This window comes from Hemiscyllium ocellatum, chromosome 1 (assembly GCF_020745735.1).
Source record: "Hemiscyllium ocellatum isolate sHemOce1 chromosome 1, sHemOce1.pat.X.cur, whole genome shotgun sequence".
Lineage (NCBI taxonomy): Eukaryota > Metazoa > Chordata > Chondrichthyes > Orectolobiformes > Hemiscylliidae > Hemiscyllium > Hemiscyllium ocellatum.
In genome coordinates this window covers 44334382-44361309 of record NC_083401.1, presented here as the reverse complement: position 1 = coordinate 44361309, position 26928 = coordinate 44334382, and the positions used below count along the sequence as shown (strand labels likewise).

At 43.9% G+C, this 26928-nt stretch overlaps 1 protein-coding gene across 2 annotated transcripts in view; it reads left to right on the top strand.

Moving 5' to 3' along the window:
- The window catches only part of mbd2 (methyl-CpG binding domain protein 2), a 119587-nt gene extending 92900 nt beyond the window's left edge, over nucleotides 1–26687 (top strand). The window contains exons 7-8 of one of the 2 annotated variants that reach the window (XM_060829037.1): nucleotides 2872–2967; nucleotides 25656–26687. In XM_060829037.1, coding sequence (XP_060685020.1) covers nucleotides 2872–2947 — 76 coding nt within the window. In that variant the 3' untranslated portion in view covers nucleotides 2948–2967; nucleotides 25656–26687. The remainder of the gene's footprint in view (nucleotides 1–2871; nucleotides 2968–25655) is intronic. The other variant, XM_060829048.1, reaches the window with a different exon arrangement.
- The last annotated feature ends 241 nt before the right edge of the window (nucleotides 26688–26928 follow it).

The following is a 26928-nucleotide window of genomic DNA, read 5'->3' as shown; positions in this document are numbered from 1 at the left end:
ATATACTTGGCAGATGGAGTTTAAATTAGATAAATGTGAGGTGCTGAATTTTGGAAAGGCATATCAGAGCAAGGACTTGAACACGTAATGGTAAGGTCCTGAGGAGTGTTGCTGAACAAGGAGAGTGCAGGTTCATGGTTCTTTGAAAGTATAGTCCCTGATAGATTAGGATAGTAAAGAACAGCAGAGGTCCCAGCACTGATCCCTGTGGAATACCACTAGTCACAACCCTCCATTCTGAAAAGCATACTTCTTCTCTGTCTCCTATAACTAAGCCAGTTCTGTATCCATCTTGCCAGCTCAGCCCTGGTATGATGTGACTTCACTTTTTGTACCAGTCTGCCGTGAGGGACCTTGTCAAAGGCTATACTAGAATCCATATAGACAATATCAACCAGTTTTCCCTCATCAATTATCTTTGTTACCACCTGAAAAAGCTTTGATCTAATTAGTGAGGCATGATCTCCCCCACATAAAGCCATGCTGTCTATCACTAATAACTCTATTTGCTTCTAAGTGTGTGTAGATCATGCCCATGAGAATCTTTTCCAATAATTTCTATACCACTGACATCAGACTCTCAGGCCTTTAATTTCCAGGACTTTCCTTGTTACCCTCCTTAAACAATGGGACAGCATTGCTATTCCCCAGTCCTCTGGAACCTCGCATGTGGCCAAAGAGGATACAAAGATATCTGTCAATGCTCCAGCAGTTTGTTCTCCTACCTCCCTTAATATTCTGGAATAGATCCCATCAGTACCCAGGGATGTATCTACCTTATTACTTCTTAAGATGCATAACACCTCTTCCTTTTTAATGGCAACTTGGCTTTTCAACTCAACATTCCCTGAGATCATCTTCCACCAATTCCTTTTCTTTGGTGAATACCGACATAAAGTATTCGTTTAGGACCTCATCTACCTCCTCTGGCTCCACACACAGATTCCCTCCTTTGTCCTTGAGTGGGCCAACTCTTTCTCTGGTTACTCTCTTGCTTTTTACAAATGTATTAAAAGCCTTGGGATTCTTGTTGATCCTGTTTAACGATGTTTCATGACCCCTTGTGGCCTTTCTAATTCCTTGTTTAAGTTATTTCCTACTTCCCTTATATACTACAAGGGCTTCATCAGTTCCCATCATCGTAGATCTTATGTATGCTTCCTTTTTCTTTTTGACCTAGATCATAACATCCCTGGGCATCCATGGTTCACTTAAATTGCCACACCCATCCTTCATTCTCACAAGACTGAACTCTTGTCAACTGCCAATACAAATACTCCCACATTCCAATGTAGATTTACCCTGAAACAGCCAGTTCGAATCAACATTCTCCAGTTCCTCCCTAATATTGTTGTAGTTCGCAATCTCACAATTGAACACCTTCACCTGAGGACTGCAGTTACCCCTATCCATGAGTATCTTCAAACTCATAGTATTATGGTCACTACTCCCAAAATGCTCCCCCACTGAAACTTGACTCACCTGGCCAGGCTCATTTCCAAAAACCAGGTCCAGTATAACCCTTTTTCTGGTTGGACTATTCACATATCGTGTCAAGAATTTTCCAAGATGTCGCTGTTTATTTCCCCATGTTCTCTATTTCCATATCCTTCACCACAATAAACACTGGTGCAAAATATGTGGTGCTGGAAAAGCACAGCAGGTCAGGCAGCATCTGAGGAACAGGAGAGTTGACATTTCATGCATAAGCCCTTCATCAGGAATTCCTGATGAAGGGCTTATGCCCAAAAGGTCGACTCTCCTGCCCCTCGGATGCTGCCTGACCTGCTGTGCTTTTCCAGTGCCACATGTTTTGACTCTGGTTCTCCAGCATCTGCAGCCCTCACTTTCATCCACTGATGCAGAATAGTCATTTGGTATCTTCCCCCATCTCCTGTGGTTCCACACATATGTGGCCTTGTTAATCTTTAAGGGGCCCTATTCTCTCCCTAGTTACCCTTTTGTCCTTAATGTATCTGTAGAATCTCTTTGGATTCTCCTTAACCCTATTTGTCAAAGCTATCTCATGTCTCCTTTTTGCCCTTCTGATTTCTCTCTTAAGTATACTCCTGCTGCTTGAATCACTTGATTTCTGCTGTCTATACCTGACAAATGCTTCTTCTTCATTCTTGACCAAGACCTCAATTTCTCTAGTCATCCAGCATTCCCTACACCTGCTGGCGTTGCCCTTCACCCTAACTGGAACATGCTATCTCTGGATTCTCGTTATCTCATTTTTTAAAAGGTTTGTCATTTTCCAAAACACCTGCCTGCAATCATGTGAAAGTTTTTGCCTAATACTGTTAAAATTGGCCTTTCTCTAGTTTAGAACTTTAACTTTTAAATCCAGTCTAGCTTTTTCCATCACTATTTTAAAATTAATAGAATTATGGTCTCTTCCCCCACTGACACCTCAGTCACCTGGCCTGCTTTATTTCCCAAGAGTAGGTCAAACTTTGCACCTTCTCTAGTAAGTACATCGAAACACTGAATCAGAAAATGTTATTGTGTACACTGAATAAATTCTTCTCCGTCTAAGCCGTTAACACTAAAATCCCTGACCATAACCACCCTATTATTCTTACAAATAACTGAGATCGCCTTACTAATTTTTTTTCTCAATTTCCTGCTGACTATTGCAGGATCTGTAGTATACTCCCAATAAGGTGATTATCCCTTTCTTATATCTCAGCTCCACCCAAATAACTGCCCTGGACATATTCCCAGGAATATCCTTCCGATAACGTTAGGTGATATGCCCATATTATTCAGGTATAATGTCAGCAATTTGCTTAGAGTTATAAATAATTCAAACAAAAAGCCATTATACATTGTATTTAAAAAAAAAACTGGTGTTGGGTTGTCTTTCAGACTGGAGGCCTGTGACCAGTGGAGTGCCTCAAGGATCGGTGCTGGGTCCACTACTTTTTGTCATTTACATAAATGATTTGGATGCAAGCATAAGAGGTACAGTTAGTAAATTTGTAGATGACACCAAAATTGGAGGTGTAATGGACAGCGAAGAAAGTTATCTCAGATTGCAACAGGATCTTAGTCAGATGGGCCAATGTGACAGATGGAGTTTAATTTGGATAAATGCGAGGTGCTGCATTTTGGGAAAGCAAATCTTAGCAGGACTTAATGGTAAGGTCCTAGGGAGTGTTGCTGAACAAAGAGACCTTGGAGTGCAGGTTCATAGCTCCTTGAAAGTGGAGTCGCAGGTAGATAAGTTAGTGAAGAAAGCGTTTGGTATGCTTCGTTCTGTTGGTCAGAGTATTGAATACAGGAGTTGGGAGGACATGTTGTGGCTGTACAGCACATTGGTGAGGCCACTGTTGGAATATTGCGTGCAATTCTGGTCTCCTTCCTATCTGAAAGATGTTGTGAAACTTGAAAGGGTTCAGAAAAGATTTAAAAGGATGTTGCCAGGGTTGGAGGATTTGAGCTATGGGGAGAGGCTGAACAGGCTGGAGCTGTTTTCCTTGGAGTGTCGGAGGTTGAGGGGTGACCTTGTAGAGGTTTACAAAATTGAGGGGCATGGATAGGATAAATAGACAAAGTCTTTTCCCTGGGGTGGGGGAGTCCAGAACGAGAGGGCATAGGTTTAGGGTGAAAGGGGAAAGATATAAAAGGGACCTAAGGGGCAATGTTTTCACACAGAGGATGGTACGTGTATGGAATGAGCTGCCCGAGGAAGTGGTGGAGGCTGGTACAATTGCAACATTTAAGAGGCATTGGATGGGTATATGAATAGGAAGGGTTTGGAGGGATATGGGCCAGGTGCTGGCAGGTGGGATTAGATTGGGTTGGGATATCTGCTCGGTATGGACGGGTTGGACCGAAGGATCTGTTTCCATGCTGTATATCTGTATGACTATGACTGTATACTGATTTGATTTCATTTACTGTTACAGTCAGACATAAATCTGTTTCTGTGGACACAACATTAAGCAAAAGTATGGACAATATTTAACCAATTTAATCCTTGATATTATCTTTAAGATTTAGAGATATGGGTGTTTATGATAACTTTATTCCATTGCAAAATGTAAAATCAGTAAACTATTTATTCCTAAATAGTGCATTCATTACTTAAATATTCTATCAACAAGATGATAGTTTCTCACTTAATGGTTGAACACCAAGTATAAAAATGACCTCACTACTGGAGTTCTAATAAGCCCTCATCATTTCACTTTCTGCCAATATACAGTTTACTGGTTAAGAGCTGCTGGAAGTAGAAGGCTTAAAGTGCATTTATTCATTATGTTGATTTGTGCAAATTACTGTTCAGCAGGAGTTAAAGACCATTTAAGTGGTGCCATAGAATATCTGAAAAGCAATGAGCATTTTTAATTAGCAGCAAAATAACAATCTTTCTAAACTGAAACAACGAATCCTAATTCTCAATGGACTATGTACAAATGGACAGAAAAAATATATAGGAGAAGGTGAGCACTGCAGATGCTGGAGATCAGAGCTTAAAAATATATATTTGACTTGGTAAAGGAAAATTATGCTGTATGTTTGTTTCTATCATCTTGCTCTTAATTTTTTTGAATAGTCTTGCAGATTCCTTTTTAGTCATATGATTATAAGTCTCAGTATCCTGCTGTGAATTCAGCTTGAATTAAGTTCATTCTTTTTGCATGCTCACAGCAGAGTAACTTAACAATAAATCATGAGGATGCTGGAAATCAGAAACAAAAACAAATTGCTGGAAAAATCTAGCAGGTCTGGAAGCATCTTTGGAGAGAAAGCAGAGGTAACATTTTGGGTCCAGTGATCCTTCTTCAGAACAGATTGTAGCTAGGAAATAATTGGTATATATATTAAAGAAGGGATTGGATGGGAGAGGGGAAGGTGTAAATGAGTTGGAACCCAGAGGGGGAGAGGGAAGAACAGTGGAAGAAGGAATGGATAAAGGTCAGCCCAGGAGAATAAATTGTCAGTAATGGGGTCCATAAGTGAATGAAAATGGGTTGTTTATTGTAGCAGCCCATGTGATGACAACGCCTGGAGTGTGAAGGTTGGGATAAGGACATGGGAGCTGAAAATGTGTTGCTGGAAAAGCACAGCAGGTCAGGCAGGCATCCAAGGAACAGGAGAATCGATGTTTCGGGCATAAGCCCTTCTTTCCTTTCTGCTTTTCCAGCAACACATTTTCAGCTCTGATCTCCAGCATCTGCAGTGCTCACTTTCTCCATAAGGATATGGGAGAACGTATTCCTGCATGACGATTATTGAGCTTGATGTTGTTAAACTTGAAAGGGTTTAGAAAAGATTCACAAGGATGTTGTTGGTATTGGAGGATTAGAGCTATAGGGAGAGTCTGAATAAGTTGGGTTTTTTTTTCCCTGGAGTGTTGGAGGCTGAGAGTGAACTTATAGAGGATTGTGAAATCATGAGGGGAATGGATAGGGTGTATAGCCAAGGTCTTTCTCCAGAGTAGGGGAATCCAAAACTAAAGGGAATAGGTTTAAAGTGAGAGGGACCTTAGGGATGACTTTTTTATGCAGAGGGTGGTGCGTGTGTGGAACAAGCTGCCAAAGGAGATGGTGGGGGTGGGTACAGTTACAACATTTAAAAAACATCTGATTGGATACATGATTATGAAGGGTTTAGAGGAACATGAGCCAATTGTTGGCAAATGGAACTAGATCAGTTTAAGATGTCTGGTTGTCATGGGCGCTTTGGACCAAAGGGTATGTTTCTCTGCTGTATAACTGACTGAGTCCAGAAAGCTGTTCTTTCATCTGGTGCTGAGCTTCACATGGAGCACTCCATCAAGCCCGAGACAGAGATGTTGACCTGGGAACACGGCGATGTGTTGAAATGCCAGACAACCAAAACTAAAGTCATTTTTGCAAACAAAATTTGGGTATCCTGCAAAATCGTTGCCTAATTTGCACTTTGTCTTCCTAGTGTAGAGGAGACACCATTGCGAGCTGCAAATGCAGTTGACTAAATTGAATGCTGATGTGGAGGTGCTGGTGTTGGACTGGGGTGGACAAAGTTTAAAAATCACACGATGCCAAGTCATAGTCCAACAGGTGTATTTGGAAGTACTAGCTTTTGAAGTGTTGCTCCTTCATTGGGTAGCTACCTGATGAAGGAGGAGTGCACTGAAAGCTAGCACTTCCAAATAAAACCTGTTGGACTATAACCTGGTGTTGTCATTTTTAAATTGAATGAAGTACAGGTAAAGCACTGCTTCACCTGGAAGGTGTGTCTGGAGCCTTGGATACTGAGGAGGGAGAAAGTAAATGGGCAGGTGTTACATCCATGTGATTGCATGGGAAGGTGTAGTGGGGATGTGGGGAGAGAAAGAGAAGGAATGGACCAAGGTGTCTCAGAGGCATGTTCCCTGAAGAAAGCTAACAAGGGATGCAATGGGAATGTGTGTCTGGTGTTGGCACACCACTGGAGATAGTGGAAATCGTGGCAAATGATCCTCTGGATATTGATGCTGGGAGAATGGTAGGTGAGGGCGAGGGGGACCCTATCGCTGTTATGGAAGGAAAGAGAAGGGCTGAAGTGTGGGAGATGGGTCAGACACAAGTGAGGGCCCTTTCAATGACATGCAGGGGAATCTTTGGTTGTGGAAGAAGGTGGACATTTTGGAGTACCTGTAATCAAAATTGGCATCATCAGAACAGATGTGATGTAGACAGAGGAACTGGGAGAGTGGAACAGCACCTTTACAGGATGCATGGTGTGAGGATGTATAGTCAAGGTAACTGTGGGCGTCTGTGGGTTTGTAGTGGATATTGGTGGCCAGCTTAACTGCAGAAATAGAAACAGATGTGGATGAAGAGTAAGGGAGGAGTCAGAGCTAGGTGAGGGGTGGAAATTGGTAGCGAAATTGATAAACTTTTACAATTCTGGACAAGAAGGAAAAAAGCGCCAATTTCATCAATATACTGGAGAAAGATTTGTAGTTCGGCACCAGAACAGGATTGGAACAAAAGCTGTGCCGCGTACCTCTCAAAGAGTCAGGCATTATTGGGGCCCATGCTGGTCGCCATGGCCACCCCTTTCACCTGAAGAGAGTGGGGGGATTTAAAGGAGGGGTTTTTCAAATTGAGGCAGAGGAGGGTGGAGAAGGATGTGGATGAAGGAAGAAGCAGGGAGCCCTGAGATCATCATGATGGTGGATGGATGTGGAAAGGGATTGCATGTCCATGGGAAAGAGGAGACAGCTAGAGCCTGCAAACTGGAAAATCTGGAACTGACGTAAAACGTCAGAGGATTCACAGATATAAGTGGGAAGGAACTGGATAAGGGGAGAAAAAATGAGTTGAGGTAGGAAGAGATGTGTTCTATGGGGCAGGAGCAGGCAAGAAATATGGGTCTGTCCAGGCAATCCTGTTTGTGAATTTTGGGAAGGAGGCAGAAGTAGCTGATGAAGGGCTCTGGCCCGAAACATCGAATTTCCTGTTCCTTGGATGCTGCCTAACCTGCTGTGCTTTAACCAGCAACACATTTTCAGCTCTGATCTCCAGCATCTGCAGACCTCACTTTTTACTGTGTAGGGTTGAGGGCCTATCAGTTTGGTGGCAGGAGCAAGCTGATAGTCCCCAACCCTACACAGCACGGAGATCACTAGATGAAATGAGATAAGTGACTGTTGTGGACACAATTGCCTGATGTTCCGTGGTAGGTTCATGGTCCGGGAAGATGAGAAGACATATCTGAGAGCTGATGTTCAGCCTTTTCAAAGTAGAGGTCAGTACACCAGACAACAGCACCACCCCCCTTGTCGACTAGCTAGCACAATCAGCAAAACTTGCAATCTCCATATACCCATGACAGCATCGCCAAATACCAGACTAATACCATTTACAAGTTCACTGATGACACCACCATAGCAGTCGAATCCCAGATGGCGATGAAACAGACTACAGACGGGAGGTGGAAGACCTGGAAAAATGGTGCACTGAGAACAACCTAGCTCTCAATATCGGCAAAACCAAGCAACTCATTATTGACATTTGGTGGGATGTTACCCATTCCCCCCTACGCATTAACCGCGCAGAGGTGGAACGAGTGGAGAGTGTCAATCACCTGGGAGTGGTCATTCACAACAAGCTTTCTTGGACTCTTCATGTGGACGCACTGTTACAAAGGCCCAACAACATCTCTTCTTCCTCAGGCAGCTGAGGGAATTTGGCATGATGGCGAATACCTTTGCCAACCCTTATAGGTGCACTGTCGAGAGCATTCTGATCGAATGTATCACTAACTGGTCTGGCGACTGTTCCATTCAAAATTGGAGGTGGTTCCAGAGAGTGGTGAACTCGGTCCGGACAATCAAAAAGGCCAACCTCCCATCTATAGAATCAATCTACCAGGCCCACTGTGAAGGAAAGGCTGCCAGCATTGTCAAAGATCCATCCCCACCGGCAATGTTTTTCTACAACCTCTACCATCGGGGAGAAGGTACAGAAGCCTGAACACACTCACCAGCCGGTTTTGCATCAGTTTCTGTCCTACTGTTATTAGAATATTGAATGGACACTCAAACACTTAACATTCGCTTGTACCTGTGTTTTGATTTTTGCTGCTGTTTACCTATTATTTACTTATCTCTCTCGGCGGAGCAGTTAACGGCTGTCTGGTAGTGTTTTTTGAAGTCGTGGGTATAGTCCAGTTAGTGTTTTTTACCAGTTAAAATTTAAAGTTTTTTTTAAGCGCCTAGCGGACCCGGAAGCTGGTGTCGCGCTAGGTTACCTGGGAAGGGTTTTTTTTCTTATATAAGCGCGCAGGTGAGGAACCCGAGGCACTACAGGGGTAGAGCCTCCCGCCCGCCCTCCTCCTCTAACCTAATAATAAGACCCGTTGTGGTAAGCAGGTAAGTGCTCCATTTTGCTTGTTTGTTTCTTTAGGTCTAGTTTTTAAAGTTTACGTTTTAGAGGGATGGCAACGAAGGCAGTGCAATGTTCCTCTTGCAACATGTATGAGGTGAGGGAAGCCATTAGCGTCCCTTCTGATTACACTTGCAAGAAGTGCACCCATCTCCAGCTCCTCCAAGACCGTGTTAGGGAACTGGAGCTGGAGTTGGATGAACTCCGGATCATTCGGGAGGCAGAGGTGATCATAGATCAAAGCTTTAGGGAAGTAGTTACTCCGAATGTTATAGAGAGATGGGTGACAGTAGGGGGAGTGGGAGGAAGCAGCCAGTGCAGGGACCCCCTGCGGTCATTCCCCTCAAGAACAAGTATACCGTTTTGGATACTTGTGGGGGGGATGACTTACCGGGGGTAAGCAACGAGGTTCAGGCCTCTGGCACGGAGCCTGGCCCCGTTGCTCAGAAGGGAAGGGTGGAGAAAGGTAGAGCGATAGTTATTGGGGACTCAGTAGTGAGGGGCACAGATAGGCGGTTTTGCGGGGGCGACAGAGACTCACGATTGGTATGTTGCCTCCCAGGTGCAAGGGTACGTGATGTCTCTGATCGTGTTTTCCGGGTCCTTAAGGGGGAGAGGGAGCAGCCCCAGATCGTGGTCCACATTGGCACCAACGACATAGGTAGGAAGAGGGGTGAGGATTTCAGGCAGGCTTTCAGAGAGCTGGGTTGGAAGCTCAGAGCTAGAACGAACAGAGTTGTTGTCTCTGGTTTGTTACCCGTGCCACGTGATAGAGAGTCGAGGAATAGGGAGAGAGAACAGTTAAATGCGTGGCTACAGGGATGGTGCAGGAGGGAGGGATTCCGGTTTCTGGACAACTGGGGTTCTTTCTGGGGAAGGTGGGACCTCTATAAACAGGATGGTCTACACCTGAACCTGAGGGGCACCAGTATCCTTGGGGGGAGGTTTGCTAGTGCTCTTTGGGAGGGTTTAAACTAACTCTGCAGGGGCATGGGAACCTGGACTATAGCTTTATGGTACAGGACCTTGAGTGTAGGGAGGTTAGGAACAAGGCATCAATCTCGAAGGAGGGTGCCTGTAAACAGAAAGGTGGCTTGAAGTGTGTATACTTCAATGCCAGAAGTATAAGAAATAAGGTAGGTGAACTTGCAGCGTGGGTTGGTACCTGGGACTTCGATGTTGTGGCCATTACAGAGACGTGGGTAGAACAGGGGCAGGAATGGCTGTTGCAGGTTCCAGGGTTTAAATGTTTTAGCAGGGTCAGAGATGGGGGTAAAAGAGGGGGTGGTGTGGCATTGCTTGTCAAGGATAGTATTACAGCGGTGGAAAGGACGATGGAGGAAGACTTGCCATGTGAGGTAGTTTGGGCTGAGGTTAGAAATAGGAAAGGTGAGGTCACCCTGTTAGGAGTTTTCTACAGGCCTCCCAACAATCCGAGAGAAGTAGAGGAAAGTATTGCGAGGATGATTCAGGAGAAGAGTGAAAGTAGCAGGGTGGTTGTTATGGGGGACTTTAACTTCCCAGATATTGACTGGGAAAGCTATAGCTCGAGTTCGTTAGATGGGTCGGAGTTTGCCCAATGTGTGCAGGAGGGTTTCCTGACACAATATGTAGACAGGCCAACAAGAGGTGAGGCTATACTGGATTTGGTTCTAGGTAATGAACCAGGCCGGGTGTTAGACTTGGACGTAGGTGAGCACTTCGGGGACAGTGACCACAACTCGGTGACTTTTACTTTAGTGATGGAGAGGGATAAGTGTGCACTGCAGGGCAAGAGTTATAGCTGGGGGCAGGGAAATTATGATGCGGTGAGGCATGACTTAGGATGCGTGGATTGGAAAAATAGGCTTCAAGGGAAGAACACAAATGATATGTGGAGATTGTTCAAGGAACAGCTATTGGGTGTCCTTGATAAGTATGTACTAATCAGGCAGGGAGTAAGGGGTCTTGTGAGGGAGCCGTGGTTTAATAAGGAATTGGAATCCCTTGTGAAAGGGAAGAGGGTGGCCTATGTAAAGATGAGGCGTGAAGGTTCAGTTGGGGCGATTGAGAGTTATAAGGTAGCCAGGAAGGATCTAAAGAGAGAGCTAAGAGCAGCGAGAAGGGGACATGAAAAGTCCCTAGTTGGTAGGATTAGGGAAAACCCAAAGGCTTTCTATAGGTATGTCAGGAATAAAAGGATGACTAGGGTAGGTACCGGTCCAGTCAAGGATAGTAGTGGGAAGTTGTGCGTGGAGGCGGAGGAGATTGGAGAGACACTAAATCAATACTTTTCGTCAGTATTCACTCAGGAACAGGACACTATTGCTGATGTGAATATTGAGTCACAAGTGATTAGAATGGATGGCCTTGAGGTATGTAGGGAAGAGGTCTGGGGAATACTGGAAAGGATGAAAATAGATAAGTCCCCTGGGCCTGATGGCATTTATCCTAGGATCCTCTGGGAAGCTAGGGAGGAGATAGCAGAGCCATTGGCCTTGATTTTTATGTCATCATTGTCTGTGGGAATAGTGCCAGAAGACTGGAGGATAGCGAATGTGGTCCCCTTGTTCAAGAAGGGGAGTAGGGCTAGCCCGAGTAACTATAGGCCAGTGAGTCTCACTTCTGTTGTGGGCAAAGTCTTAGAGAGAATTGTAAGGGATAGGATTTATGAACATCTGGATAGGAATAATGTGATCAAGGATAGTGAGCATCGTTTTGTGAAGGGCAGGTCGTGCCTCACAAACCTTATTGAGTTCTTTGAGAAGGTGACTAAGGAGGTGGACGAGGGTAAAGCAGTAGATGTGGTGTATATGGATTTTAGCAAGGCGTTCGATAAAGTACCCCATGGTAGGCTAATGCAAAAACTACGGAGGTATGGCATTGAGGGTGCATTAGAGGTTTGGATTAGGAATTGGCTGGCTGGAAGGAGACAGAGGGTAGTAGTTGATGGAATAGGTTCATCTTGGAGTGCAGTTACTAGCGGTGTTCCACAAGGATCTGTTTTGGGACCATTGCTGTTTGTCATCTTTATAAATGATCTAGAGGAGGGGCTTGAAAGCTGGGTGAGCAAGTTTGCGGATGACACGAAAGTCGGTGGAGTTGTGGACAGCGAAGAAGGATGTGGCAGGCTACAGCGGGATATAGATAAGTTGCAGAGCTGGGCAGAAAGGTGGCAAGTGGAGTTCAATGTAGCTAAGTGTGAAGTGATTCACCTTGGTAGGAGTAACAAGAAGATGGAGTACTGGACTAATGGTAGGCGACTTGGTAGTGTGGATGAGCAGAGGGATCTTGGTGTCCATGTACACAGATCTCTGAAAGTTGCCAACCAGGTAAATAGAGCTGTGAAGAAGGCATATGGTGTACTGGGCTTTATTGGTAGAGGAATTGAGGTCCAGAGTCCTGAGGTCATGTTGCAGTTGTATAAGACTCTAGTGCGGCCTCATCTGGAGTATTGTGTGCAGTTTTGGTCGCCATACTATAGGAAGGATGTGGAGGCATTGGAACGAGTGCAGAGGAGGTTTACCAGGATGTTGTCTGGCATGGTAGGAAGATCGTATGAGGAAAGGCTGAGGCACTTGGGGCTGTTCTCATTGGAGAAGAGAAGGTTTAGGGGAGATTTGATAGAGGTGTACAAGATGATTAGGGGTTTAGATAGGGTAGACACTGGGAACCTTTTTCTGTTAATGGAGTCAGCTGTTACTCGGGGACACAGCTTTAAATTAAGAGGTGTTAGGTATAGGACAGATGTTAGGGGTAGATTCTTTACTCAGCGGGTTGAGAGTTCATGGAATGCCCTGCCAGTAGCAGTGGTGGACTCTCCCTCTTTATGGTCATTTAAGCGGGCATTGGATAAGCATATGGAGGTTATTGGGCTAGTGTAGGTTAGGTAGACTTTGGTTGGCGCAACGTCGAGGGCCGAAGGGCCTGTACTGCGCTGTATTTTTCTATGTTCTATTATCTATGCTACTTAACTCTGTGATCTGCCTGTATTGCACGCAAGACAAAGCTTTTCCCTGTGCCTCGGTACACGTGACAATAAATTCAATTCAATTGTCTATAAAATCAGTTGGATATCAAAGTTCAGAGTGCATTCAGTTCTGAAGGAGATAGGTCAGAAAGGGTAAGCGAGGCAAAGAAGTTAAGGTGATTGATTCTATAGATGGGAGGTTGACCTTTTTGATTGCCCGGACCATCCTGTTGGGCTACATTTGGCCAGGGTCTTTCCAAGAAAAACATTTGCAGATCTCACCGAAAAAGTAGAATTTCCAAAAGTGAATTTAGAATTGAAATCCCTACAGTGTGGAAACAGAACCTTCAGCCCAACAAGTCCACACCAACCCTCCGAAGAGTAACCCACATGGACCTATTTCGCTACCTTACATATTTACCTCTGACTAATGCACCTAACTTACACGTCCCTGAACAATATTTGCAATTTAGCATGGCCAATTTACCTAACCTGCACACCTTTGGATTGTCTCACCACTTCCCGCTCCTCCACCCTTGAGCCCCGTCCCTCCAATCGCCACCAGGACAGAACCCTACTGGTCCTCACCTACCACCCCGCCAACCTCCATATACATTGTATCATCCGTCGTCATTTCCGCCACCTCCAAACGGACTCCACCACCAGAGATATATTTCCCTCCCCTCCCCTATCAGCGTTCCGAAAAGACCACTCCCTCCTTGACTCCCTCGTCAGGTCCACACCCTCCATCAACCCAACTTCCACTCCCGGCACCTTCCCCTGCAACCGCAAGAAATGCAAAACTTGCGCCCTCACCTCTCCCCCCACTTACTTCTCTCCAAGGTCCCAAAGGGATCCTTCCATATCCGCCATAAATTCACCTGCACCTCCACACACATCATTTACTGCATCCGCTGCACCCGATGTGGCCTCCTCTATATTGGGGAGACAGGCCGCCTATTTGCGGAACGTTTCAGAGAACACCTCTGGGATACCCAGACCAACCAACCCAACCACCAAGTGGTTCAACACTTCAACTCCCTCTCCCACTCCACCAAGGACATGCAGGTCCTTGGACTCTTCCATCGCCAAACCATAGCAACACGACGGCTGGAGGAAGAGCACCTCATCTTCTGCCTAGGAACCCTCCAACCACAAAGGGTGAACTCAGATTTTTCCAGTTTCCTCATTTCCCCTCCCCCCACCTTGTCTCAGTCAAATCCCTCAAACTCAACGTCGCCTTCCTAACCTGCAATCTTCTTCCTGACCTCTCCGCCCCCACCCCCACTCCGGCCTATCACCCTCACCTTGACCTCCTTCCACCTATCACATCTCCATCGCCCCTCCCCCAAGTCCCTCCTCCCTACCTTTTATCTTAGCCTGCTGGACACACTTTCCTCATTCCTGATGAAGGGTTCATACCCGAAACGTCAATTCTCCTGCTCCTTGGATGCTGCCTGACCTGCTGCGCTTTTCCAGCTACACATTTTCAGCGTTTCCAACAATTATATCCATGCAGAACAAACAAAAATAATTCTAAAAATACAAAGCTGCGAGACTATTCAGAAAGTAGCCTGGAGTTGGCTTTTTATTTGATCACAGATCTGAGAAAAACACTAGAGATACTCATTAGAGAATTCTAGAAGAGGTGAAAGTAGATTTCCCTTCATAAAAAGTAAATTTGTTGATTTACATGCTCAGGTGTTTGTTCTGCATGGATTTTTTTGTTTTTTTTTAAGAAAGTCAGAAGTAAAGTTTTTTACACCATCCTGTTAAAGAAAGAACATACTTTACAACATGATTTCACATTGGCTTAAAATGTCAGGTCCCCGGGGCTCATTCATTGAAGGTTAACCATAGCAGATTTTCCATTACGAGTTGTAACACAGCAAATTGCATTCGTTTGCCCCAGTCTCTTCGTTTCACCAGGATCAATCTTATGGGTTTTTGGCGAAGTCTGAGTCGAGTCCTTTGAAGAGATTTCAGCCAAGAGATTGAAGGTTTTCTTGCCATATCTTAACAATTTGCCTCACTAACAACCTATCTGCCCTTTATAATGCCATCGCATCCAATTCCAGCCCCATCTTTCCGCACCCCATTCCCAGAATAACTTGCCACTCAGTATTTGGAGATGCCAGTATTGGACTGGGGTTTACAAAGTTAAAAATCACACAACACCAGGTTGTCGTCCAACAGCTTTAATTGGAAGCACACTAGCTTTCGGAGCATCGCTCCTTCATCAGGTGGTAGTGGAGGGCTCAATCCTAACACATAGAATTTATAGCAAATTTTTACAGTGTGATGTAACTGAAATTAGACATTGAAAAATTGATTGTCTGTTAAGCCTTTCATCTGTTAGAATACCTTGATAGTGAAACTATTGTGGCATTCTAACTAATGAAAGGCTTAACAGAATCAATTTTTCAATGTATAATTTCAGTTACATCACACTGTAAATTGTTGCTATAAATTCTGAGAGGATTGAGCTCTCCACTCAAGGAAGGAGCGACGCCCCGAAAGCTAGTGTGCTTCCAATTAAAGCTGTTGGACTATAACCTGGTGTTGTGTGATTTTTAACTTTGCCACTCACTAGATATACTGAAATTAACCATCATCCTTTGCATCCATACTACCTTTAAAAGCCTGATGTGCACAAGCAATGTCGGTGCTGAGCTGACCCCCACAGTTCCTGCTATAATCCCTGGGCATGGCAGAGAGAGGAAACTGTCACCTTGTTTTATGGGCAGGTCCTGGAAATTCTGCTGGACAATGTAGTGCACAGGATCAGCAAAGGTGGCTGTGACACCAGACCATGCCAACCTGGTGCGAGTTTGCTCTGTATTAAGCAGTTTCAGCAATCCAGCATTGTAGGTCAATGACCTTTTCCACTCTGCCAGCAAAATTCCAACCACCTGCTCTTCATCACCTCACACTCACTATTTCTGGTTTTGTACACACCTCCAACCAAAGCTCATGGTTTACTACTTTTAATATCACATGCAACATCTTCCCTCACATTCTGTCACTCACCCCAACTCCTCCCACTACTACTGCATGTCCTCTGCAATGCCTGACCCCACCCCCCAACTACACCAAAAGTAACAGCTGTGACAACTCTTGTAGTATCTGCCTCGCCAATTCTAGGAGGGAAACAGACCAAACAGGGCTGAAACAGCCAATAAGGATGGTGACCTGACACACATTTGACTCCGAGGAGAAAGTGAGGACTGCAGATGCTGGAGATCAGAGCTGAAAATGTGTTGCTGGAAAAAGGCAGCAGGTCAGGCAGCATCCAAGGAGCAGGAGAATTGACGTTTCGGGCATAAGCCCTTCTTCAGGAATGAGGAAAGTGTGTCCAGCAGGCTAAGATAAAAGGTAGGGAGGAGGGACTTGGGGGAGGGGTGTTGGAAATGCAATAGGTGGAAGGAGGTCAAGGTGAGAGAGAGAAGCTGGGGTGGGGACAGAGAGGTCAGGAAGAAGATTGCAGTTTAGGAAGGCGATGCTGAGTTCGAGAAATTTGACTGAGATAAGGTGGGAGGGATGGAAAATGAGGAAACTGGAGAAATCTGAGTTCATCCCTTGTGGTTGGAGGGTTCCTAGGCGGAAGATGAGGCACTCTTCCTCCAGCTGTCGTGTTGCTATGGTCTGGCGATGAAGGAGTCCAAGGACCTGCATGTCCTTGGTGGAGTGGGAGGGGGAGTTGAAGTGTTGAGCCACGGGGTGGTTGGGTTGGTTGGTCCGGATGTCCCAGAGGTGTTCTCTGAAACGTTCCGCAAGTAAGTGGCCTGTCTCCCCAATATAGAGCAGGCCACATCAGGTGCAGCGGATGCAGTAAATGATGTGTGTGGAGGTGCAGGTGAATTTGTGGTAGATATGGAAGGATCCCTTGGGGCCTTGGAGAGAAGTAAGGGGGGAGGTGTGGGTGCAAGTTTTGCAAATCATGCGGTTGCAGGGGAAGGTGCCGGAAGTGGAGGTTGGGTTGGTGGAGGGTGTGGACCTGACGAGGGAGTCATGGAGGGAGTGGTCTTTTTGGAACGCTGATAGGGGAGGGGAGGGAAATATATCTCTGGTGGTGGGGTCTGTTTGGAGGTGGCAGAAATGATGACGGATGATACGATGTATATGGAGGTTGGTGGGGTGGTAGGTGTGGACCAGTGGGGTTCTGTCCTGGTGGCGATTGGAGGGACGGGGCTCAAGGGCGGAGGAGCGGGAAGTGGTGGGACAATCCAAAGGTGTGCAGGTTAGGTAAGTTGGCCATGCTAAATTGCCAATAGTGTTCAGGGATGTGTAATTATTCAGAGGTAAATATGTAATGTAGGGGAAATAGGTCCATGTGGGTTACACTTCGGAGGGTTGGTGTGGACTTGTTTGGCCAAAGGTTCTGTTTCCACATTGTAGGGATTCGAATTCTAAGTTCACTTTTGGAAATTCTACTTTTTCGGTGAGATCTGCAAGTGTCTTTCTTGGAAAGACCCTGACCAAATGTAGCCCAACTGAATGGTATGCAAAGTAACCTCTACAATGGCCTAACAATGTGGCTTCATCTGTTGCATCTGAAAGATATTTTGATTTTAGATTTTTGGGAAGGTTAGTTAAAACATGAAAGTTCATATCAAAGGAACTATAAAAACATTTTTTTTTAAACTAGTGAACAAAAGTTTGAAGTTTAAATGTTATACATTGCTGTCTAAGAGGTAGAAGCTTGAGACAAACATGGCATATTTTCCAGGAGACACAATATGGCGCCCCTGATCTCTATAATATTCGCTGTGTATTGTTAATTTAAGAGCCCTCTCCCTGTCCCACAGATCCTTTCACTCACCTTTAACACTCTCCCTCCAGCCGTTTACCTGCTCTCCATCTGTTAATCAAGAATTGTTGATGTGACATTTGTCACCTTAACTTCTTTGCCTCCCTTACCTTTTCTGACCTATCTCCTTCAGAACTGAATGCACGCTGAGCTTTGATATCCAACTCTGACTTTATAAACAATTGAATTGAATTTATTGTCAGGTGTACCGAGGCACAGTGAAAAGCTTTGTCTTGCAAACAATACAGGCAGATCACAGAGTTAAGTAGCATAGATAAGTAAACAATAGGTAAACAGCAGCAAAAATCAAAACACAGGTACAAGCGAATGTTAAGAGTCTGAGTGTCCATTCAATATTCTAATAACAATAGGACAGAAACTGATGCAAAACCGGCTGGTGAGTGTGTTCAGGCTTCTGTACCTTCTCCCCGATGGTAGAGGTTGTAGAAAAACATTGCCGGGGGGGGTGGATCTTGGACAATGCTGGCAGCCTTTCCTTCACAGTGGGCTTGGTAGATTGATTCTATAGATGGGAGGTTGGCCTTTTTGATTGCCCGGACCGAGTTCACCACTCACTGTAACCACCTCCAATTTTGAATGGAACCGTTGCCATACCAGTTAGTGATACATTCGATCAGAATGCTCTCGACAGTGCACCTATAAGGGTTGGCAAAGGTATTCGCCGTCATGCCAAATTCTCTCAGCTGCCTGAGGAAGAAGAGATGTTGTTGGGCCTTTGTAACCAGTGCATCCACATGAAGAGTCCAAGAAAGCTTGTTGTGAATGACCACTCCCAGGAGCTTGACACTCTCCACTCGTTCCATCTCTGCGCTGTTAATGCGTTTGGGGGGGGATGGGTAACATCCCACCAAATGTCAATAATGAGTTGCTTGGTTTTGCCGATATTGAGAGCTAGGTTGTTCTCAGTGCACCATCTTTCCAGGTCTTCCACCTCCCGTCTGTAGTCTGTTTCATCGCCATCTGGGATTCGACTGACTATGGTGGTGTCATCAATGAACTTGTAAATGGTATTAGTCTGGTATTTGGCGATGCTGTCATGGGTATATATACAGAATGCACATTTTGCTGATTGTACAAGCTAGTCGACAAGGGGGGTGGTGCTGTTGTTGTCTGGTGTACTGACCTCTACTTTGAAAAGGCTGAACACCAGCTCTCAGATACTTCTTCCCATCTCCCCTGGACCAGGAACCTACCACGGATCATCAGGCCATTGTGTCCACAACAGTCACTTATCTCATTTCATCTTGTAATCTCCCCGCTGTGTAGGGTTGGGGACTATCAGCTTGCTCCTGCCACCAAGCTGATAGGCCCTCACCTTACACAGCCTACTTCTGCCTCCTTCCCAAAATTCACAAACAGGATTGCCTGGACAGACCCATAGTTCTTGCCTGCTCCTGCCCCATAGAACACATCTCTTCCTACCTCAACTCATTTTTTCTCCCCTTATCCAGTTCTATCCCACTTACATCTGTGAATCCACTGATGTTTTACGTCAGGTTCAGATTTTCCAGTTTGCAGGCTCTAGCTGTCTCCTCTTTCCCATGGACATGCAATCCCTTTCCACATCCATCCACCATCAGGATGGTCTCAGGGCTCTCTGCTTCTTGCTGCAAAAAGGTTCACGTCCCCAGCCTTCACCACCCTCCTCTGCCTCACTTTGAACAACCCCTCCTTTAAATCCCCCCACTTTCTTCAGGTGAAAGGGGTGGCCATGGCGACCAGCATGGGCCCCAGTAATGCCTGTCTCTTTGAGAGGTACGCAGCACATCTCTTGTTCCAATCCTGTTCTGGTGCCGAACTACAAATCTTTCTCCAGTATATTGATGAAATTGGCGCTTTTTTCCTTCTTGTCCAGAATTGTAAAAGTTTATCAATTTCGCTACCAATTTCCACCCCTCACCTAGCTCTGACTCCTCCCTTACTCTTCATCCACATCTGTTTCTATTTCTGCAGTTAAGCTGGCCACCAATATCCACTACAAACTCACAGACGCCCACAGTTACCTTGACTATACATCCTCACACCATGCATCCTGTAAAGGTGCTGTTCCACTCTCCCAGTTCCTCTGTCTACATCACATCTGTTCTGATGATGCCAATTTTGATTACAGGTACTCCAAAATGTCCACCTTCTTCCACAACCAAAGATTCCCCTGCATGTCATTGAAAGGGCCCTCACTTGTGTCTGACCCATCTCCCACACTTCAGCCCTTCTCTTTCCTTCCATAACAGCGATAGGGTCCCCCTCGCCCTCACCTACCATTCTCCCAGCATCAATATCCAGAGGATCATTTGCCACGATTTCCACTATCTCCAGCGGGGTGCCACCACCAGACACACATTCCCCTCGCCTCCCTTGTTAGCTTTCTTCAGGGAACATTGCCCCTGAGACACCTTGGTGAGACACCTCTTCCTTCTCCTCCTCTCCCCACATCCCCACTACACCTTCCCATGCAATCACAGAGGATGTAACACCTGCCCATTTACTTTCTCCCTCCTCAGTATCCAAGGCTGCAGACACACCTTCCAGGTGAAGCAGTGCTTTACCTGTACTTCATTCAATTTAAAAATGACAACACCAGGTTAAAGTCCAACAAAGCGCTAGTTTTCAGTGCACTCCTCCTTCATCAGGTAGATATCCAATGAAGGAGCAACACTTCAAAAGCTAGTTCTTCCAAATAAACCTGTTGGACGATAACTTGGCATCGTGTGATTTTTAAACTTTGTCCACCCCAGTCCAACACCAGCACCTCCACATCAGCATTCAATTTAGTCAACTGCGTTCGCTGCTCACAATGGTGTCTCCTCTACACTAGGAAGACAAAGTGCAGATTAGGCAACGATTTTGCAGGATACCCAAGTTTTGTTCACAAAAATGACTTTAGTTTTGGTTGTCTGGCATTTCAACACATCGCCATGTTCCCAGGTCAACATCTCTGTTTCGGGCTTGATGGAGTGCTCCAGTGAAGCTCAGCACCAGTTGAAAGAACAACTTTCTGGACTCAGAGTTATACAGCAGAGAAACATACCCTTTGGTCCAAAGCGCCCATGACAAATCTTAAACTGATATAGTTCCATTTGCCAACATTTGGCTCATGTTCCTCTAAACCCTTCATAATCATGTATCCAATCAGATGCTTTTTAAATGTTGTAACTGTACCCACCCCCACCATCTCCTTTGGCAGCTTGTTCCACACACGCACCACCCTCTGCATAAAAAAGTCACCCCTAAGGTCCCTCTCACCTTAAACCTATTCCCTTCAGTTTTGGATTCCCCTACTCTGGAGAAAGACCTTGGCTATACGCCCTATCCATTCCCCTCATGATTTCACAAACCTCTCTAAGTTCACCGTCAGCCTCCAACACTCCAGGGGAAAAAAAAAACCCAACTTATTCAGACTCTCCCTATAGCTCAAATCCTCCAATACCAACAACATCCTTGTGAATCTTTTCTAAACCCTTTCAAGTTTAACAACATCAAGCTCAATAATCGTCATGCAGGAATACGTTCTCCCATGTCCTTATCCCAACCTTCACACACCAGGCCTTGTCATCACATGGGCTGCTACCATAAACAACCCATTTTCATTCACTAATGGACCCCATTACTGACAATTTATTCTCCTGGGCTGACCTTTATCCATTCCTTTGTCTGCCCAACTGCTCTTCCCTCTCTCCCCCTGGGTCCCAACTCATTTACACCTTCTCCTCTCCCACCCAATCCCTTCTTTATTATATATACCAATTATTTCCTAGCTACAATCTGTTCTGAAGAAGGATCACTGGACCCAAAATATTACCTCTGCTTTCTCTCCAAAGATAAAGTGTCCCTTGCCTAAATTACATAGGAACATAAAATCAGAAGCAAAAGTGTGCCATTTGAGCTCAAGACACGGCTGATCTGATTAAACTTCAGATCTGCATTCCTGCCCATCCCGAATACATTTCACCTCCTTGGTTACCAAGAATCTCTCTAACTCTGCCTTAAACATATTCAAAGATCACACAACACCATGTTATAGTCCAACAGGTTTATTTGGCAGTACTGCCTTTCGAGAGCAGCTCCTTCATCAGGTAATTCGTGGGGCAGGATCATGCGACTCATACAATATATTGAACACACCTAGATTGCTGTTAAGTCTTTCATTGTTTAGAATGGGTTGCACATATCAATAAATAGGGTGTAGGTTTATTCGCTGAGCTGTAGGTTTGATATCCAGACATTCATTACCTGGCTAGGTAACATCATTAGTGGTGACCTCCAAGTGAAGCGAAGCTGTTATCTCCTGCTTTTATTTATATGTTTGTCCTGGATGGGGTTCCTGGGGTTTGTGGTGATGTCATTTCCTGTCCGTTTTCTGAGGGGTTGATATCTGGTATCTAGATCTGTGTGTTTGTTTATGGCATTGTGGTTGGAGTGCCAGGCCTCTAGGAATTCTCTGGCATGTCTTTGCTTAGCTGGTCTCAGGATAGATGTGTTGTCCCAGTCAAAATGTTGTTTTTTATTCCTCCATGTGTAGGGCTATGAGGGAGAGAGGGTTGTGTCTTTTTGTGGCTAGCTGGTGTTCGTGTATCCTGGTGGCTAATCCTAGTAGCACACAAACCCACCAACACTGTCAAACAAAAACTAACAAACTTAAAAGACCCAGTACATCCCATGGACTAAACCAACGTCGTCTACAAAATTCCATGCAAGGACTGCCAGAAACACTACGTAGGACAAACAGGAAGAAAGTTAGCCACCTCAACCTCAACCTGAGCTACAAACCTTCACAAACCTTGCAAAAATATCAATAAATTTTCTGATTCATGGGATGTGGGCATCGCAGGTTAGTCTAGCATTTATTGCTTTATCCCTAATTGTTATGAATCAACACAGAGGAACCTTGATTATACGACATTCAGTTATCCAAATTTTGGATTATCCAGACAAGATTGCAAGGTCCCGATGTTCAGCTAAACTGTGTTATCCAGCATTTGATTGTCTGAATAAAATACTCCCTGCCTGAGGCGTTCGGATAATCGAGATTCCTCCTTGCATTGCTGCAGGTCTAGCGTGATATATAGCCCAGACCAGGTAAGGATGGCGGCTTTGCTCCCTAAAGGGCATTAGTGAACCAGATGGGTTCTAGATGACAATCAATAATGGATTCATGGCATCATAAGACTCTTAATTTCAGGTAATTATTGAATTCAAATTCCACCATCTGCCATGGTGAGATTCAAACTCCAGTCCCCAGAACATTATGTGGGTCTCTGGATTAACAATTCAGTGACAATACCATGAGACCATTGCCCCCCACAAGCCTTGCTATGCAGTCTTTCCTCAGAGACAACCTCCTATTTCAGGTATAAGTCTGGCAAACTTCTGAACTGCCTTTCATGCATTTATATCCTTGCTTAAATATAGTAAACAATACTGTGCACAGTACTCCAGATGTGGTTTCATGATTTCCCTATCTAACTGAAGTGTAACCTCCCTATTTTTGTATTTCATTCCCCTTGCTATGTGTGATGACATTCTATTAGCTTTCCTGGGTCTATTCACTTGCTGAGGCATCATCATCCTAATGGAGACTTTTCACATCTCTTTACCTTGTATGCAAACTAATGATATAAACTAACGCGTGGCATTTTCTCAGTATGTTCCCCATCTGTTTCTCTCTTGACCCCCCCGTCCCCCTAACTGGTGAAGTGCTTCGGAATGAGATTAGAGCACTCAGTCCATCAAAATTGTTCCATCATTCAGGATGGATAATGGCCTTTCTATGCGTCAACTCCATTGGCCTGCATTACCTATCCAAAGTATATTGACCTCAGTCTTGAAAATTTTAATTCCTGCACATTGTCAACCTTTTGTGAGAATGGGATACACGTATGAGCAGACATGAACTGCTCTTTATATATCCATGACAACACTCTTTACACTGGCCACTTGGTCCCAGTGCTGAATCACACTCTGTCATGGTGAGCTACCTGGTATTGCACAGATTCCTCCTTCCCATTCTAAATAATGCAAATATTTCTTACCTTTGAATTGATAGGTAGAAGTGTTAAATCTGGAGAATATTGAGAAATTGTAATGTGTCTGCAGCCTCACAGTTGTTTCTAAAACCCTGGTGTAATCTCTTGATTCTGACTTTTTAAACACAATTACTCTAGATAGATACAGAGTTAGCTTTGGAATCACAGATTCTGAAGTTGATAACATTTCATGGCCAAGTTCAGAATCAGAGCTTGTTCACTTTTCACTCTCCATTTAGGAATTACCTCTACATTACTGATTTTCTGTAGCTGAGCTAATGGATAGTTTGACCTCTTTGCAGAAAAGTACTATTTTGGTGCTATAATTTTCTGTGTATCTGCACACTTACCTGATTTAGGACTATAGAGCTTAGTTACATTCTTTCCTGTTTAATGTATAACTCACGATAAACATTTTAAAAAGTCATTGGTATATACAGCAGCAAGAGCAATTCCAGTTGGTAGTGGATTTTTTTGGGAGCTATTACAGAAGCAGTCTGTGCCATATCCATCTGTTTTATGCATTCATTGGATAACAATGTTACTAGCAGTGCTAGCATTTATTTCCCATTCCTGATTGCCCTTGATAAGGTAAATTGCTTTTGCTAATTTGTAATACAAAGATTGATTGATTATCTGGTGTTTGAAAAGGTAGCCGTCAGATATAATTTTTCCTCCCTCCTGTGACTTCAGTGTTAGCCACGTAGGGAGTTTGCAACTTGGAAATTTTTTGGGAAAGCTTGCAAGGATATGAAAACAAAGTCTTATTAGTGGACACTGCAATCCAGTGGTAGTCGTGGATTTTGCTTGTGAAGCATGAAGGTGGTGCAGTGCTATAATCTTTCCAATGGAATTGTTTGCAATAGAAGTAGTTATCCATTGCTTAGTTTTTTGTTTACTGCTTTGCATTTGTCAAGAGCACCAGCTGTAATAAGTAAGAAAGAAATGGAGTCATTCATTGAAGCAGTTTTTGAACAGAATAGCTAAGTCACTCAATTGAGGCGATAGTAAGATCGTAGTTAAGATGCTTTATTAGACTAGATGATTTGAGGTCTTCCCAATTAGCATCTTAAATAGGCAGCTCCATGTTTGAAACTGTGCCCCCCAAATTCTATTACCCCGCATGAGAGGAAACGTCCTCTCAGCACCTACCCTTCCAGCCCCCCTCAGAATCTTGAATGTTGGATCAGCTGTCAATTTTCTAGACATTTATAAGCCTAACTTGCTCAGTCTTTCCTAATTAGACGATCGCTTCAACCCAATTCTCTGAAATGCATCCAGTGCAATTAAATCCCTTCAAAAAGAGCCAAAATTGTACAAAGCACATAGCTGTGGTCTCACCAATATGCTATAGAGTTATGGCAAGGTCTCCCTGCTTCATCTGCCTTGTATTTAAGAGCAACCCACATTTGTTGTCCTAATTTTTTGTTGTACCTGCATGCTCATTTTTTTGTAATTCATTTACACAAACATCCAAGTTCTTCTGTACTTCAGGTGACTGTGCCTATTTTTTGAAAGAGCCATTCAGCTACTCATAGTTTCCTGCTCTTTCCCCAGGAACTTCTACCACTTTGTTTTGTTTTCAAAAATTACAACTCCATCTGTGAACACCATCATGACAGACAGTGCATTGCTGGTTATAAGCTGCTGCATTAAACAAGATATTTTCAACTCACCCTCGATTCTTAGACAAAGATTTTAAATCTCCATTCTCTTGATATGGAACCTTCTGCTAATGAGAAGTTTCTCCTTAATTACTCAAGGTGCCTTGTGATTTTCTTCTCCCTTGTCTGAGACATTAATGTCTTTCATAAGGGGTGAAGCCCAGAATTTGACAGTACTTTTCAATTCACAGCAGGGGAAAATAAAAAGATGCTTGGAGGTAATGGAAGGAAAATTATTGGCTATATTAAAAATATTTCTTCACTTTTGTTTTGTAGCTAATTGTTTAAAAGAGATTGCTAATTTTTTTTCTACATTTGCAGGTAATTGTATTCAATTTTGCACTTGATAATCTCAGATACATGAAATTGAAGATTACATCCAAGTATGTTGCGTCGAAAGAAGTCAATCCAACTCGATCAAAATCTTCAGTGACAGTGCTGAAAAAGGATCAGTGCATTACATAATCCTTGATCAGATTTTTAAATGGGACGTGAAGATTCACAAGAGCAACAAGACCAATGTAACCACTTAATTGTTGATTTCACTTTAATGTGCTGTGCACAAACTCAGCAATAATCTTTGAGATTTTTCTGGTTGAAATAATGCTCAACTCTAGAATGAAGTAAGAATAGCACTTCTTAAGTTCATAATCACAACCTGTTTCTAAGTTGCATCCTCTTTTTGCTCCCCTCCTCCTTGTCTCTCCTCACCTTCTCCCTCCCTCCCTTTGTTCTTATGCTTCCTGTCTCCATTCATTCTACTTCCTTCTTCTCCTTATTCTACTTTAATCTTCCTCTTTCTCCTGCTTGGTCCTCCCTACTCTCTTCACCTTCAATTTCCCACATTCCATCCCCTCCCCACCAAAGAAACTTAGTTGGTCAGTTTGGAGAAGATTAGAATTGTATCCAGTTCTAAATGTACTGGTGAGAAGCAAAACTCACAGCAACAATTTAGCTGATGAGAGTATGAATCAGGAATACAATACACTTCATTAAAGGTGGCAAGGAATCCCTGAGGGTTAAAAAAGTTACAATAGTATAAGGCTGAGTTTAGTTCAACAACACTTTAAAGCACCAGATTTTGTTTAAGTATTGAAATATGTGTTAAATATATTTTTAAAAAACTTTTTCCTCAGTTAATATCTTTGTAAAAACAATCAAAATCTGTGACATAGTGCAATGTAATATTCTCTACTGAATTTAAAAAAAAATATTTTTGTGCTGTATATAAATGATTGCCTGTTTATCATGTGGCCTGGGATTCAGTAATCTACAGCTTTATGACTGAGTAAAGCTAAAAGGATATATATTTAAATAGATTTTTATAATTATTTACTGAAAGCACTTGTACAATCTATTACCACAGATTAAAGAAATTTAGTTTACACGTAAGAATTTACTTGCAATCTTTGTTTTTCTCACTGAACTATAAAGAATAAAAACTGCAAGAACTGCAGATACTGTAAATCAGAAACAAAAACAGAAATTACTGGAAAAGTTCAGCAGATCTGGCAGCATCTTTGGAGAGAAATCAGTTAATGTTTTGGGTCCACTGACTCATCCTCAGAATGCAGTAGGTGCTGCCAGACCTGCT